Source organism: Paramisgurnus dabryanus, chromosome 13 (assembly GCF_030506205.2).
Source record: "Paramisgurnus dabryanus chromosome 13, PD_genome_1.1, whole genome shotgun sequence".
NCBI lineage: Eukaryota > Metazoa > Chordata > Actinopteri > Cypriniformes > Cobitidae > Paramisgurnus > Paramisgurnus dabryanus.
In genome coordinates this window covers 3609807-3624770 of record NC_133349.1, presented here as the reverse complement: position 1 = coordinate 3624770, position 14964 = coordinate 3609807, and the positions used below count along the sequence as shown (strand labels likewise).

The 14964-nt window shown below is 36.8% G+C and overlaps 1 protein-coding gene across 3 annotated transcripts in view; it reads right to left on the bottom strand.

Annotated features, from left to right (window-relative positions):
• The window catches only part of rftn1b (raftlin, lipid raft linker 1b), a 131303-nt gene that overhangs the window by 60265 nt on the left and 56074 nt on the right, over window positions 1-14964 (bottom strand). For 2 of the 3 annotated variants that reach the window (XM_065298920.2, XM_065298917.1), the window contains exons 4-5: window positions 4731-4836; window positions 3284-3695 (exon numbers count right to left, since the gene is read on the bottom strand). In XM_065298920.2, coding sequence (XP_065154992.1) covers window positions 3284-3695; window positions 4731-4836 — 518 coding nt within the window. The remainder of the gene's footprint in view (window positions 1-3283; window positions 3696-4730; window positions 4837-14964) is intronic. The other variant, XM_065298919.1, reaches the window with a different exon arrangement.

Genomic DNA, 14964 nt, shown 5'->3' with positions numbered 1-14964 from the left:
AGTAGCCCCATGAAAAGTCACAATGCAAAAATAAAAAAGTCTAAAATAGGATTATTTTCTTTTGCAAATATGTGCAAAATATTTTCCTGAATGTGTCCTGACTATTTATCATGAGATTCATGCAGAATATTTAAAATAGTTTTTATTTTGTTGCATATAGCAACAATGGTTCCTATAGAAAGGTTCCTTAAAGGTTTTTTGTACAAGAAGGTACAAATGTTGTCACTGGGGTGATATCTTTTCAAAAAGTACACTTTTGTACCTGAAAGGTGCATACTGGTACCTCAAAGACACACATTGGTATCTTCACTGCAGAAAATGACTTTCTTACTTAGTATTTTTGTCTTGTTCAGTAGAAATATCTAAAAATTCTTAAATCAAGATGGTTTTTTTTGATGAGCAAATTACCTAAGAAAAAAAATCTGCCAATGCACTGCAAAAAAAGATTTTCAAGAAAAAAATGTTCTTAGTATTTTTGTTTTTCTTTTCAGTAAAAATATCTAAAAATTCTTCAATTAAGATGCTTTTTCTTTATGAGCAAAACGACCCAAGAAAATATCAAATTTAAGTGATTTTGTGCATAAAACAAGCAAAAAAATCTGCCCAGAGGGTAAGCAAATTTTCTTGAATTTTTCTTGAATTTAGTGATTTTTTTTGCGTACCCGATTGGCAGATTTTTTTTGCTTGTTTTAAGGGCAAAATCACTTAAATTTGATATTTTTGGTCTAAAACTAGACTTATTTTCTTAGGCAATTTGCTCATCAATAAAATACATCTTGATTTAAGAATTTTCAGATATTTTTACTGAAAACAAGACAAAAATACTAATTAAGAAAGTCATTTTTTGCAGTGTTTTGTACTAAAATTGTACATATTACGAAATTTTTGAAACGTATCATCCCAGTGACAACTTTTGTACTTTTATTTGAGATACAAAGTTAAGAAATAGATTATTCAGAAACCATTGGCCAAAAGATTTTTTGGGGGAAACCAAATGGTTCTTCTATGGAATTGTTGCAAAGAACCCTTTTACCGTTTTTACCAGTGTACATCAAATACACACTACTTACTTTTCCTTTCTGAATGTAAGTTTAACGCAGTCTCCTAACAGCTACAGCGGGTGAAGTAATAACCTGCACCTCATCTGAGCTCTGAGTGTTTAACGCCGCTGACCATCACCATTACGTTTTATAGATGTTCACCGGGAGAATCGAGTGATTCGAGGAGGGAATGACTGTATTTATCAGAGCGGTAATAACTCTGAAGACGCAGCGCTGTGTGACCCCTGACAGACGTCATTTTGTGGCTGAATTGGAAAAACTGCTGCGACGGGCCGCCGGTACAGACAGCAGTTATGAAATTTCACTGCTGACGATGTCGCTGCCCCTTCCAGATGGAGATTTGGGTTGGCGGCACAGGATTCCCAGCATGCAACACTGGGATGGTGCTGTGAACGCGGTGCACAATGCCACAGTTTTAGTAAAAAATGCCTCCCAAGCTAATATTGAGAATGAGTTGGACCATCTGGATACTGGCAGAGGGAAAAAAGAGAAAACAAAGCCTAATCTAGCACCCGCTGCGTGCGTTTTTGCTAATGCCAAGTGTGCCCATTTCCATACGTCAAAGCTTTGTATGAACTCGTGACAATGCTTTTCTTTAGACGCGAAAGACAAACACAAGGCGATGAGATGCTGTGACACCGCGTGTCACCCAGAGGACAAATGATTTAGTGAATTTTTAAATGTCATCATTTTAAAAAGAGGAAAGGTTAGGGCTGGGTAATGTATTTAATATTCAAGATACGTTGCTGGCAATATAATTAAGCAACATTGTGAATATGATGATGATTTTTAAGTTATTATATTTGCTTCGTGATCTTTCGGGACTTGCATGTCAAATAGCATTTCTATCCGTCTAAATGAATCAATTAAAAACTGTTTTCATTTATAAATGTAATTTGTTTGCATTCATAGCGTCCCAACGTGACATTTTCATATTAAAAGAGAAGTATTGCTTTTATTAAAGTAATGATATTGGTGCATATAAATGAAAGTAATAAATATTTTTCATTGTCTTCATTTAGTTATTTAGTAAACATCTTAAATCTACTAGACAACCAACGCCAACCCTGCTGAAAAAAACCCAGCATAGCAGCAAGACCAGCATATGTTGTGTTTTGGTGACCACCAGCTAAACCAGCACCAAACCAGCATGGGATTGATGCTGGTCTATGCTGTTTTGTTCAGCAGGGATTTCCAAGCAAATATGTATTGTGTTAATGTATAAACACACTGACTACATTCTCATGAAATCCAGATTTAGAAAGTGTCCAGCATCAGAATTTTTTTGCACAAGATTAAGGTCTGAACTTACTATAACCATTATTTTTTAAAGAATTAAAATATTATTATTTAAAATATTATAATATTATTTATTTCCTATAAAATTATTTACATTTTTTAGATTATCATTATCAAAAATTATCATTACCGCAACATGATATTACATTAAATATATGCATTTACAAACTCATGTTTCGGTAATGAGAACTAAAAAGTTGTCTAGGTCACAGTCAATGATGTCCCTTCCAACTATTTTTTTAAAATGTTAGTTCATTGAGGGCTTAAACAATGATTGAAAATTGTTGCGGAGGATGAGAAAATTGGTCTTGGACACATTTATATTCCTTATTATTGTCTCTACATTTACCAATGATCAGCAAATACCACATGTTTCTTTACTGTAAATGTTTATAGTATAACATGCACTGAAGCTTTTTATTTTTTAGATTTTTTTATTATAAATATTTCCATGTCAAAGAACCCAAATCCAGTCATGGACACGTTGCGGTAATGAAAATGTTCCACTTAAATATGGAAAAACTACAAAATTGGTTTGTCTGATGTCATTTGAAATCATATGCAAAATAGTACATGCAGAGATGTTTGTAATCGTATACTTCTTATTTTGATAGCATTTACTTTTTTATCAAAATGTTTCACGACACCTCATAAGTCTAATTTCGTGAGAATCACCCACACAATGCAGGGTTACTTTTAACCCAACGCTGGGTCAAAAACGGACAAATCCAGCCTTTGGGTCAAATTAACCCAGAAATTATTTATATTTGACCCAACAATGGGTTAAAGCAACCCAGCTTAGGTTGGGTTTGTCCCTTTTTGACCTTTTTATATTTAACTTCCCCCAAAATATCATATTACTTTTATTTTCCAAGCATATAATGTGGTTAAATCACATCAAAGGATACAAATGATCAACCCACCTCTTTTAGCCAGGAGCAATCTGCTGGGTCTCTCTGATGCGTCTGTGATTTTGGCCGTGTCGTTGTTGTTGTGCGTGAGTTTATCTCTCGGCTGTGTTTCACCAGATCCAGATTTCATGCCTGATGTCTCATTGGAGAGATCATCTCCATCTTCTCCCGCAGAAGATCTAACGTCGTCTATCTGAGCCTCGTTCGATTGATTCTCCGCTCCGGGCTCGTCTCCCAGCTCCGGCTCCTCCAGGGGGCTCGGGCTGGGTGTCAGCCCAGAGCCGTGCAACGAGCTAGGGCTGGAGTGCAGGGAGAGGGAGGGTTCCTCTGGTTCTCCGTGCCGTAGCACGTGTGGGCGTAGGCCAGCTGGCTCCTGGATGAAGCCTGCAAACATGATGCCCTGATCTGCTGCATCTTGGATCTGCTGTGAGGAGACAAATAGACAGTATCACTCCACTGCTTTTGTGCTGTATATATGTAAATATGTAAATCGTGAGGTCATTTTGTGCTAAGATTTTAATGGTTCTTTTATAGCATCGCTGCTTTATTTTAAGAGGAGTATATGCTGATCTGTTCACCAGGGTCGACCGATAACATCTTGAACATCTTTTCTGCTGTTACAGAATTGCTGAGGTAAACTTGTCACCCTGCCAAGAGGTTTGGGCATTTGAACGAGATAAGAAAGTTTCATTTGCTTCAAGTGTATACGACTGAAATGGCACATTACCCTTAACAATAAAACACGGGCCGAACAAAACATTGTAAAACCCAACTCTCTTTCACGCCATCAGCTATTTGAAATTAGCAAGCGCTGATTACAATGGCAGAAGGCCACCATTGACCGCCCCTCGCATCCCAAATCAGCCGAGCATCTAACAATTTATTGTCAGTTCGCGTCGGAAGCCAATATTTGAATTCTCATCAAACCGAATTGAATCGTTAACTGTCAAGGAATGCTAATGATGCTATTTTCCATTATGGCGCTTTAATAAAGGGCAGCCTCAGGCCCGCCGCCGCTATCTTCATCTGAGGCCTTCGCCCACACCACGGGAATCAGTTTCCGCGAGGTGCGCGGGTTATTTCCTCTCAAATTAAACCGGGAACAGGCTCGGCCTTTCCTGACGCATTGTTTAATGCATATTGAACGCGGACTCCGGGAGTCCTGTCATTATATTTGCAACAATGATGCAAATGAAATTGCGTAGATAAGAAGCCATTTCTCTCGCCGGGTTCCTCCGTCGGTGAGAGGGCACTGAATAATTTCCGAGTTTGATGCGCGCGGGGGGTTCATACAGTAGTCGTGACAGCTCATTGCGATTAATCACGCCAGGATGTGCACTGGAGAACCTCGGCAGGTTTGTGATGTACGTGTGAAGAGGCAGATATATAATGGGAATACCCCATGGTTTCGTCAGCTTCGTAACAAAAATAGTTAACTGTATTTGCTTGTTTTTCTTACTTTTTTCACATAGCCCTGAATGTGTTCAGAGGTGGGGATCTGCTCTGCAGACATGCACTCCTCCAGTTTTAGATGGTAAGGATCAAAGTCTGGATTCGTCTCCCAACTGAAAAGATAAGAAAAGATTGTGTTTTAATACACAGGAGAGACTCGTAAGCAGGTGCAGAGAAACGATACATCATCAATAAACACAAAAGACTTCATTTTAGCCATCGGATTATACGATTAGACAGAGAACATCTGTGCATGAAACGTATTAATGGGAACATTTCGCTTCAGCAGTGACTTGAAATGAACATTAAGAAAACATATAATTCAATAAGTGAGAAACTTTAATACTACTACTGCTTTTTATCATCTCTCTGGGGATTGTTGAAGGTGTTCTGTGTACTTCTGTAAATATAAAATTGCTTTCTTCAAGCAGCCTAATATGCAAATTCAACTTTTTTATTACCAGGTAAAACATTTTTTTATGCCTTTATTTTAGGATGCCAGAGCCACACAGGAAAGTGGGAGGAAGAGCAAGAGAGAAACAGGATTGGGAAGTGACCCACACTGCAAAAAATAACTTTTTACTTAGTATTTTTGTCTTGTTTTCAGTACAAATATCTAAAAATTCTTAAATCAAGATTAAATCAAAGTTTTTAGACAAAAAAAATCCGCCAATGGTCTAAGAACATTTTTCTTAAATTAATTGTTTAAGAAAAAGTTTAAGATTTTTTTCTAACACTGCAAAATTTTTGTTTCTTACCTAGTATTTTTGTCTTGTTTTCAGTAAAAATATCTAAAAATTCTTAAATCAAGATTAAATCAAAGTTTTTAGACAAAAAAAATCCGCCAATTGTCTAAGAACATTTTTCTTAAATTAATTGTTTAAGAAAAAGTTTAAGATTTTTTTCTTACACTGCAAAAAAAATTTTTCTTACCTAGTATTTTTGTCTTGTTTTCAGTAAAAATATCTAAAAATTCTTAAATCAAGATTAAATCAAAGTTTTTAGACAAAAAAATCCGCCAATTGTCCAAGAACATTTTTCTTAAATTAATTGTTTAAGAAAAAGTTTAAGATTTTTTTCTTACACTGCAAAAAATGTTTTTCTTACCTAGTATTTTTGTCTTGTTTTCAGTAAAAATATCAATAAAATCTTAAATAAAGATGTATTTTCTTGATGAGCAAAATGACCTAGGAAAATAAGGAAAATAAGTATAGTTTTTAGACAAAAAATTAAATTAAAAGTAAATTATTATCGAGCCCCTAGGGTGACATTGGAGTAAAAAAATCTAAAGTTTAGTTTCATGTGCTCACGTGAAACTTTCATGTGCTTACGCGAAACCTTCATGTGCAGAATTTTTTTTAAAGTTTAGTTTCACGTGCCCGCGCAAAAGTTTCACATGAGCACGCAAAACTAAACACGTGCATGTGAAACTATCGTGTGCGCACGTGAAACTACACTGCAAAAAAATATTTTCAAGAAAAAAAATCTTAGTATTTTTGTCTTGTTTTCAGTAAAAATATCTACAAATTAAGATGCTTTTTCTTGAATTTAGTGTTTAAGAAAAATATTCAAGATTTTTTTACTTACCCCATTGGCAGATTTTTTTGCTTGTTTTATGCACAAAATCACTTAAATTTGATATTTTTCGTCTAAAAACTAGACTTATTTTCTTGGGCCGTTTTGCTCATCAAGAAAAAGTATCTAAATTTAAGAACTTTAAGATATTTTTACTGAAAACAAGACAAAAATACTAAGATTGTTTTTCTTGAAAATCATTTTTTGCAGTGTAGTTTCACGTGCGCACATGATAGTTTCACGTGCGCACGCGATAATTTCACGTGCGCACACGATAATTTCACGTGCGCACGAGAAACTAAACTTTATTTAATATTTGCTTGAAAGATTTACTTGAAATAAGTTTACTTTTTTGACTTTATTTCTTAGGTCATTTTGCTCAACAAGAAAATGCATCTTAATTTAAGAATTTCCCGATATTTGTACTCAAAACAAGACAAAAATAGTAAGTAAGAAAGTCATTTTTTACAGAATAGTCCAGACTCGAACCAGGACCCCTGTGAGCTCACAGCTTGTGCATGTGGCTAAGGTACTGTACACTGTCAGAAAACATACTCAAAAATGGTCCAAACCTTTAAAAATGTACCACTTAGGTACAGATATGTATACATTTGGTATTAATATGCACCTTTGAGGTATTAATATGTACAGTTGGTGTACTAATATGCACTCTTTAGTACCAGTATGTATCTCCGAGGGTACTAACATGACCTCTTTAGGTGCAAATGTGTATTTTCCGAAAGGGTACTCCTCACGGTACCCTGTGCACCCTGATGGCTAAACAGTCCTATAGCAACAATGCCTTAACCAGTAACTGGAGGCAGAACTATCTGTTTAAAGGTGGGGTGCATAATTTTTTATAAACATTTTGTAAAAGGGAGTCAGGCCGAGTATCAAAACACACTTGTAGCCAATCAGCAGTAAGGGGCGTGTCTACTGACCGTCATCGTTGCCTGGGTTGCGTATGTGTGGCGGGTCTATCAAAAGAAGGTCTCAATTCTATTGGGGTAGGGGAGTGTTTGTTTAAGTGATTTCAAATGTCAACATTGGCTTTTCAAAGATCATGCACCCGCCTTTAACTATGTATGACCAATAGCAAGCAGTAAATAGGTTAAAGAAAGCTATTTTAAAACATTTATCATTTATTATACACATTTTCACCAGCAAAAGCAATGCACTTGAGTTTTAAATGTATATAGATGTGCACTGTTATGTATATAATCCTATTTTTCTAATTTCTAAAAAAGAAGTGTAGTTCATAAGCAAAACTGCATACTTTTTACAGTTTCCAAGTAAATAAGCAAGTTGCAGAATGTGCAGGCACAGCATTTATCTGAGTTTTGTAACGGCTTTGAGCGTTCTCGTCCAATCAGAACGTAGGGATGAAGCTATCGTTTTTATAAGCTTGAATAATCAGCTCTCAAAAGATGCAGAGGAAAACCACAAGCGTCGCTGTTAGGGTGGTCTGCACATCTCCTCCAACTGATCCCAGTACAGCCCCAACGTCTCCTCCCTTTTCTGTTTGTGTGTGTGACGGAGATTAAACCCAACAACCCAGAGTTGGATCCAGCCATAAAGTCACAGCGCAGCAGGACGCTGACTCACCTCTGTCACACACATACGACTTCACACTTTCCACCAACACACGGCCATCTGCTGCTTTAACACATTTTCCTCATAGCGTTCGTGCAACGGGCTTGTGTTCGGGGTTTAAGATGAATATAAACAAATCTGATGAGCAACATATGCATGTAACAAATGAAAGATATCATGCACTATCACCACAACTGTGTTTAATATCAGTTTAACCCAGCAGCTTTATTGCTCAAATTGTTTGACTATCTCAATTCTTTAGATGTGTTTGGATGGAGATGATATTTGTCTATATGTGTTTTCACATTTGTCTTGCCTACAGCAGTGCTGACTTCATTAATACTGTCAGATAATATTTCCGGGTCCTGAGGCCAGCTGCCTGTGTGCCCCGTCTATGGTGGCATTGCCATGACAACAACCTTCATCAGATCCATCAAAACAGCATTGCCCTACCCTTAATCACTGCATTAATAATACATCACATCTTTCTCGATGTCAGCTTATTTACCGAGCCGTGAATAATGTTATTGAAGCATATCGCTCCTAATGGCTTTTGGTCCGTACCGGTACCCCTGCAAGGTGCTTTGCAATTACCAAAAAATGATGCATAAATCAGCCACCCTCGTCGCCGAAGTGGAACTGTAACTAAAATTGAACATGGGGGGGTTGACAGTTGACATTTGGAATTATAAAGGGAGTCGGCTCTTCTGGGAGATTCGCCCGTTCACTGCCAGCCTGTGAGTAATTCTTGGCAAATTGCTTTAGAACGAGCCCTGCTTGCCAGTGCTAATCCGTACACGTGCGGGACTCCTTCACGGCTCTGCTGTTCACATCTGCACCGACCAGAGGTCAGGTAGAGCTCTTATATGAACTGTATTGAATTGTAGGGGTGAATTGTAGCAGCGGTCATCTCCGTCCTCCAGTGCTGCCCTGTGCACTGCAGCTTTAGACGGTTTAATCCCGAGGTGGGAGGGCTGGAACTGAACCCAGAGACCCTGCATGATTATTACATGGTGTTCTATCCGATTCCTCACCCACCTCTGAACACAACCGAGTTCTGCTGTCTAGCTTGAAAAATACAACCTGCATTGGGCATTAAAGCTAAATTTGTCAGCATGTAGCTGGAATGTTATATTAATAATGCAATTAAAAACATATGCATATCAAATTTATTACCATTACTGATTGTCCCAAAAGAGTGAACACTATGGGTCTGTCAAGACATTACTTGGTTTATTTAAAAATCATTACTTGACATGGCAATACTGGCTCAACCAATGGCATAAGTTTTGGGTGGGACTACATGTTTGTTTGACCAATGACAGACAGGGGGAGTGTTTTGGGAAACATTCACTATTAAATTTTATTTAGGAATGCTACTGGTACACAGTATTGTTACTATTAGTATTTATAATATCAACCTTATTTTTGACGTTAATGTGTGCGCCGCCATCTTTGAGCTCCTAAGACTTATGGTGCAACATGATCTCACGGAAAGTCGTGTTTTCGCATAAAAAATTGTATTAATTTATTCGTGTCCATGTCACAATATTCAGCTTTTTTCGTGCCTTGTGCATGATTGTCTTTTTCGTGTCACTCGAATTCATGTCACACGAATTTCTATAAATAGTTTTTTGTGTCCGTGGCGCGACTTTCTTTTTCGTGGTATTTTATGCATTGTTTTCTCATTTTCCCCCACTATTTTTAAATCATTGTTGCTTTGGGTTGGGGTTAGATTTGGGGTTTGGGTTAAGATGTACTTCTATCTATGTTTCTACATGTTTTTCTTCCGCTTTTAAAACTATTCTCGCCTGGAGTTGGGTTTAGAGTTGGGGTTTGGGTTAGGATGTCTAAAAATGTAACAAAAAGTGATTCTAACCCCAACCCCAAGCGACAATTGTAAGAAAATAGGAAAAAACTATGAAAAAACAACACATAAAATGAAACGAAAAAGAAAGTTGTGCCACGGACACGAAAAAATATAGAAATTCGTGCAAGTGACACGAATAAACATTTGTGCTCAAGGCCATTGACACGAATAAATTAATTAAATTTTTTGTGACAACTTTCTGTGAGATCAGTCTGTACGGTGAACCATTAAAGCTAATGTTAGTCGTATTGCAAGTGACACAAGTGTGCTGTTTTGACTGGCTAGTTAATATTTATTATGATATCCAGGAAGACTGGCATCATTTGTGCAGTTAGGGGTTGCATAAAAGCTGGTACAAACGCAGTAAATCCCTACAAAACATTAGCCTGGGTTTCTCCATGCTGCCTTGCGCAAATTTATTCACGCTGCAAGTCTAGCATGAAAACTATGGACCAGTTTTGCCCCTAAAATAGGGAACCAATCACAGAACGGGGAGGCGGAAGCAAGACGATGACGACGTCTATGCGACACACCGAAGCTTTGTTCCAGTGCACCTATACACCCATAGTAGAGGTACAACAAACCCCCGAATTTTCGGGCCTGCATCATATGTCCAAATTTCAGTCAAAACCGTTCTATTTCATCATAAACAATCTGAAAACAGGGCTTTAAGTGTAAAATACCAAACTTGTCCTTTAAACAATTTCATATCCAAGAAGGATGTTCGGATATGGCAAGACATGATAGCCACATAGTTTTGTAGGACCACCCTGCTAGGCATCGTCGTCGACGAAGTACAATTAACGTATAAGTGGTAAGTGGTATTTATTAATATCATATTGTCATTATGCCTGTACTGGCTTAATGAGACTGGTCTGGTGTTAGCCAGGCTAACAAAATATTTGTTTTGACCATAATACATGCACAAGAGCTGAATGTGAATGTGGCACATGCAAGCGTACGTCGTGAACCCATGATCCGTATCCACACATCCATCCAGGAAAAACTATTATAGGAAATGCCAGTAACGCCATTTTTAACAAGTTTGCAGACTTCAGCTTTTGGAAAACAAATATTTACAGAGTTTCGAAGCCAACATTATACGCTGTAACAGGTCAGCAGTTTTGTTTGTTTCTGTTTTTGTTCCTCCTGAAGTATTTCTTAAATCTCCTGAGCATCTTCTAACCAAACTGGTCCATCAACTTTAAAATCAGGTCAAGATCTATAGGAGGAGATTCAGTTTGGACCATCAGAAGTAGAAGATGATTTCCCAGCAGATTCTTTATCTCCTCTTTTGTTTCATTTCTCCGCTTGATCTCTTTTGATCTCTCGTCTTCTCACCTGGATGTGTTTGGGTCTGTTTGTTTTCCGACATTGAAGAATGGCTACATGAAGGATGTCTTTCATCTGCACTTTTCCTCGCTCCTCTCTGATTCGTAGGATTGGCGGGGGAGCCGAACTGTGCCCTGTTTGATATCTCTCCTCTTTCTTTTTTGCAGGTTTATCCCCCAGGGCTGCTGCGGATGTGAGCAACTGTCTCCACGGTGACAGACGCCAGAGATAAAGCGAGGCAGTTTTGCAGCAGTTATGAAAGGTTGGCAGCACGATCCTCCCAACACGCTCATTCACATACATGTGACAGAGTCTCACTCTGATCTGGTTTCTTCATGATTTGCTCATGACCTAACAACACTTTCTCTTCATCCTTGTATCAGGTCTACTCCTTGCACAGTTTGTTAAAATTTTTGATTAGTTTTTTTGATGGATGGATGTGCTTTTGTGAGCTTTAAAAATAGGGCACTATCCAATGCCATTATAAAGCGAAAAAGAACAAGGACATTACTGAATTTAACTCGGTGTTCAGGTGAAAGAAGAAAGTCATATACACCTCGAATGGGCTTGGGGCTAGGTAAAATATGAGATTATTTTCTTTTTGGGGTACAAAATGTTGCTCTTACTTCATCTCAAAATTAAAGTAAATATTAATTTGCTTGCTTTTACTTTAAAAGGTAAAAGTCTGAAGGACTTCCACATCTGTAGCACATCTGTCAAGCTCCAAAAGGACAAAAATATATAAATAAATAAATAAGCTTTCCATTGATGTATGGTTTGTAAGGATAGGACAATATTTGGTCAAAAAACAACTATTTGAAAATCTGGAATCTGAGGGTACACAATAATTAACTCTTTCCCCACCATTGACGAGTTAACTCATCGAGAAAACGCTTCTGTGCCAATGACAAGTATTTCCAGCTTTCCGCAATGCCGTTATTATCCACCACTCTTCGTAACTTAAAAAAACCCGGAATAGCGCAGTAGGACAAAAAGCTGTGGCCCTGTCTCAAATGGCGCACACTCTGGACTTCCTGGACTTTGATGAGATCATGTAGTGCAGACCTTAGGGACCCTTGACGCGAGTCAACGAGGGAGCACCGGAGTCGTATTTTGGGACAGACTCGAAGTTTCCCAAAGTTTTCTTAAAGTTTTTGTCTGATTGCTCTTTCGCAAGGACTTCTGGGTTGGTAAAGTGTGCGAAGCCTGCTGCAGTGCGGCCTTCGCCGAAGACCGCATTAAGGGTACAAACGCCGATGAGCACACTTCGCAGTGTTAAAATGACAGATGGGAACACCCTACGGACTCAAAGACTAAGCGAGTATACGCAATTTAAGGCCACACGACCGAAAGTCCACATGAAGTGCACCATTTGGGACAGGGCCAGTATGTCTGTGTATGTTTTGAGGATCGCTCTGAATCTGATCTCTATCAAAATCATTTTTTAATAATTTTTCCTTCACAAAAGTGCAATTATCTCAGCTTTTTGCAAAAAATGTTGGGTTTTTGAAGAAACTCACCCTAATGATTTTGGGCATAAAAATGTAAATTTTGACCCACACAATCTATTGTTAGCTATTGCTACAAATATACCCGTGCTACTCATGACTATTTTTGTGGTCCAGGGTCACAAATGTAGTTTGTATATACTTGTGTGCTCTATTTCAAATCTTCAGTGTTAAATCAAAATATTAGTGCTTGGCAAAGATTAATCGCAATTAACCGCATACAAAAATAAAAGATTAATCGCAATTAATTGCATACAAAATAAAAGTGCATTTTTGCCTAATTTGTCTGTACTGTGTGGAATTATTATATTTAAACACACCCACATACATATATTTTTTTCAGAACATTTGTATTTATATTTCCAGTTTTGTTGTTAATATATAATATAAAATAAAAATATAAATAAATATATAAACACATGTAAATCTTTCTTAAATACATACATGAATGTGTGTGTGTGTGTATATATATATATAGGTTTTCTATATCTAATTATATATGTATATAATTACACACAAGCACACTTATATATTACGCAAAAATCACTTTTATTTTTTATGCGATTAATCGCGATTAATCTTTGCCCAGCACTAATAAATAAACCCACTACTGTATATACCATTGTACCACCAGCACCGGTGCATTTGAGGTGATCTTGGAAAAGTGCTGCTGATATTTTCTCATGTTGTTTTCCACAGAAAAACACCATCTTAATTTTGAATGACATTAAGGTGAATAAATCATGACAGAACTTACATTCTTGGGTAATTTATGTCTCTGCGTGTGTTTGTGGTGTTTATAATGATGATTATTTGCCTGTCAGCCTATACTGTATATATGGGAGGTGAGTTTACCAGTTCATCTTGACATGCATTGAACTGTATAATCTTTTAGAAATACAGTAAAGCTTATTAGATCAACCTCCAAGTATCTCTCATATAGCTCTGAGCTCACTGCAAAGTAACCTTCTTATGTGAACGAGCAGCTAACAGATCAACAGCAGTATAGAGAGGAATATTTTCAGCATTAGTGTTCGGCATTAAACCTTCATTTGCCAGGAATGTGCTGCAGGATGCCTAATGTATCCATTAAAACCGAATCATTTTAGGAATGTTGAGTCTAGCATCACTGTCTAATTCTGAAGCGCTAAATCTCAGACAAACAGAACGCACGTTAAGTTGATGGACAGCACATTTCACCTAAACTATTTTTGTGAATTGACTACTAGGAATATATGTTATATATTAAATAACTACTAATTATGAATCAATTAATTTGAAGGGGAAATGTGGTTAATGGTACCTTAAAATTTCAGATTAAAGGCACCTATTTTATTGCAAATTTATTTGATATAATACAATGTCTTTGCATGGTTTAAAAACACGTTATTTTCCACATACTGTACATTTTTTGTAGCTCCAGATCTCCCTCGCTTCCTGAAACGCACAGATTTTGTACAAAACTCATCGATTTGAAAAGCGCCGTGTTCCTGATTGGCCAGCTAATCTGTACGTTGTGATTGGTCTGAATACCTCTGACGTCAGCCAGAAATGTGACGCTCTTTACCCTGTTTGAAAGATAAGATTACAATGCAATGTTAACAGTAGTTAAGTTAACTAACACACTGCAAAAAATGATTTTCAAGAAAACATTTTCTTAGGATTTTTGTCTTGTTTTCAGTAAAAATATCAAAAAATTCAGATGCTTTTTCTTGATGAGCAAAACAACCCAAGAAAATAAGTCTAGTTTTTTACCAAAAATATCAACATTTAAGTGATTTTGTGCATAAAACAAGCAAAAAAAAAAATCTGCCAATGGGGTAAGCTATTTTTTTTGTGTTTAAGAAGAATTTTCTAAAAATTTTTGCTTACCTCATTGGCAGATTTTTTTTGCTTGTTAATGCACAAAATCACTTAAATTTGACATTTTGGTCTAAAAACTAGACTTTTTTGGGTTGTTTTGCTCAACAAGAAAAATAAATATCTTAATTTAAATTTTTTTTGATATTTTTACTGAAAATAAGACAAAAATACAAATATTTTTTTTAGGGCCGGGACTCGATTAAAAAAATTAATCTAATTAATTAGAGGCTTTGTAATTAATTAATCTAAATTAATCGCATTTTAATCTCATATAAATATTTGACCTGAGAACATTAAGAAGTATTTTATACCCGACCCGCTTCCTGGCCCGCATTTCTTAAAGTAGTTTGTTTAATATTGCAGGGTTCGGGACTTCTCAGGTTTTGACTGTCTGTGTTCTGGTACCTATGTGCGCGGATGCCCCACCTCGCGTATAAAAACAACAAAACATAATATACTATATAGCCTATATTAAAATTAAAATATGTAAAAATGTGCAT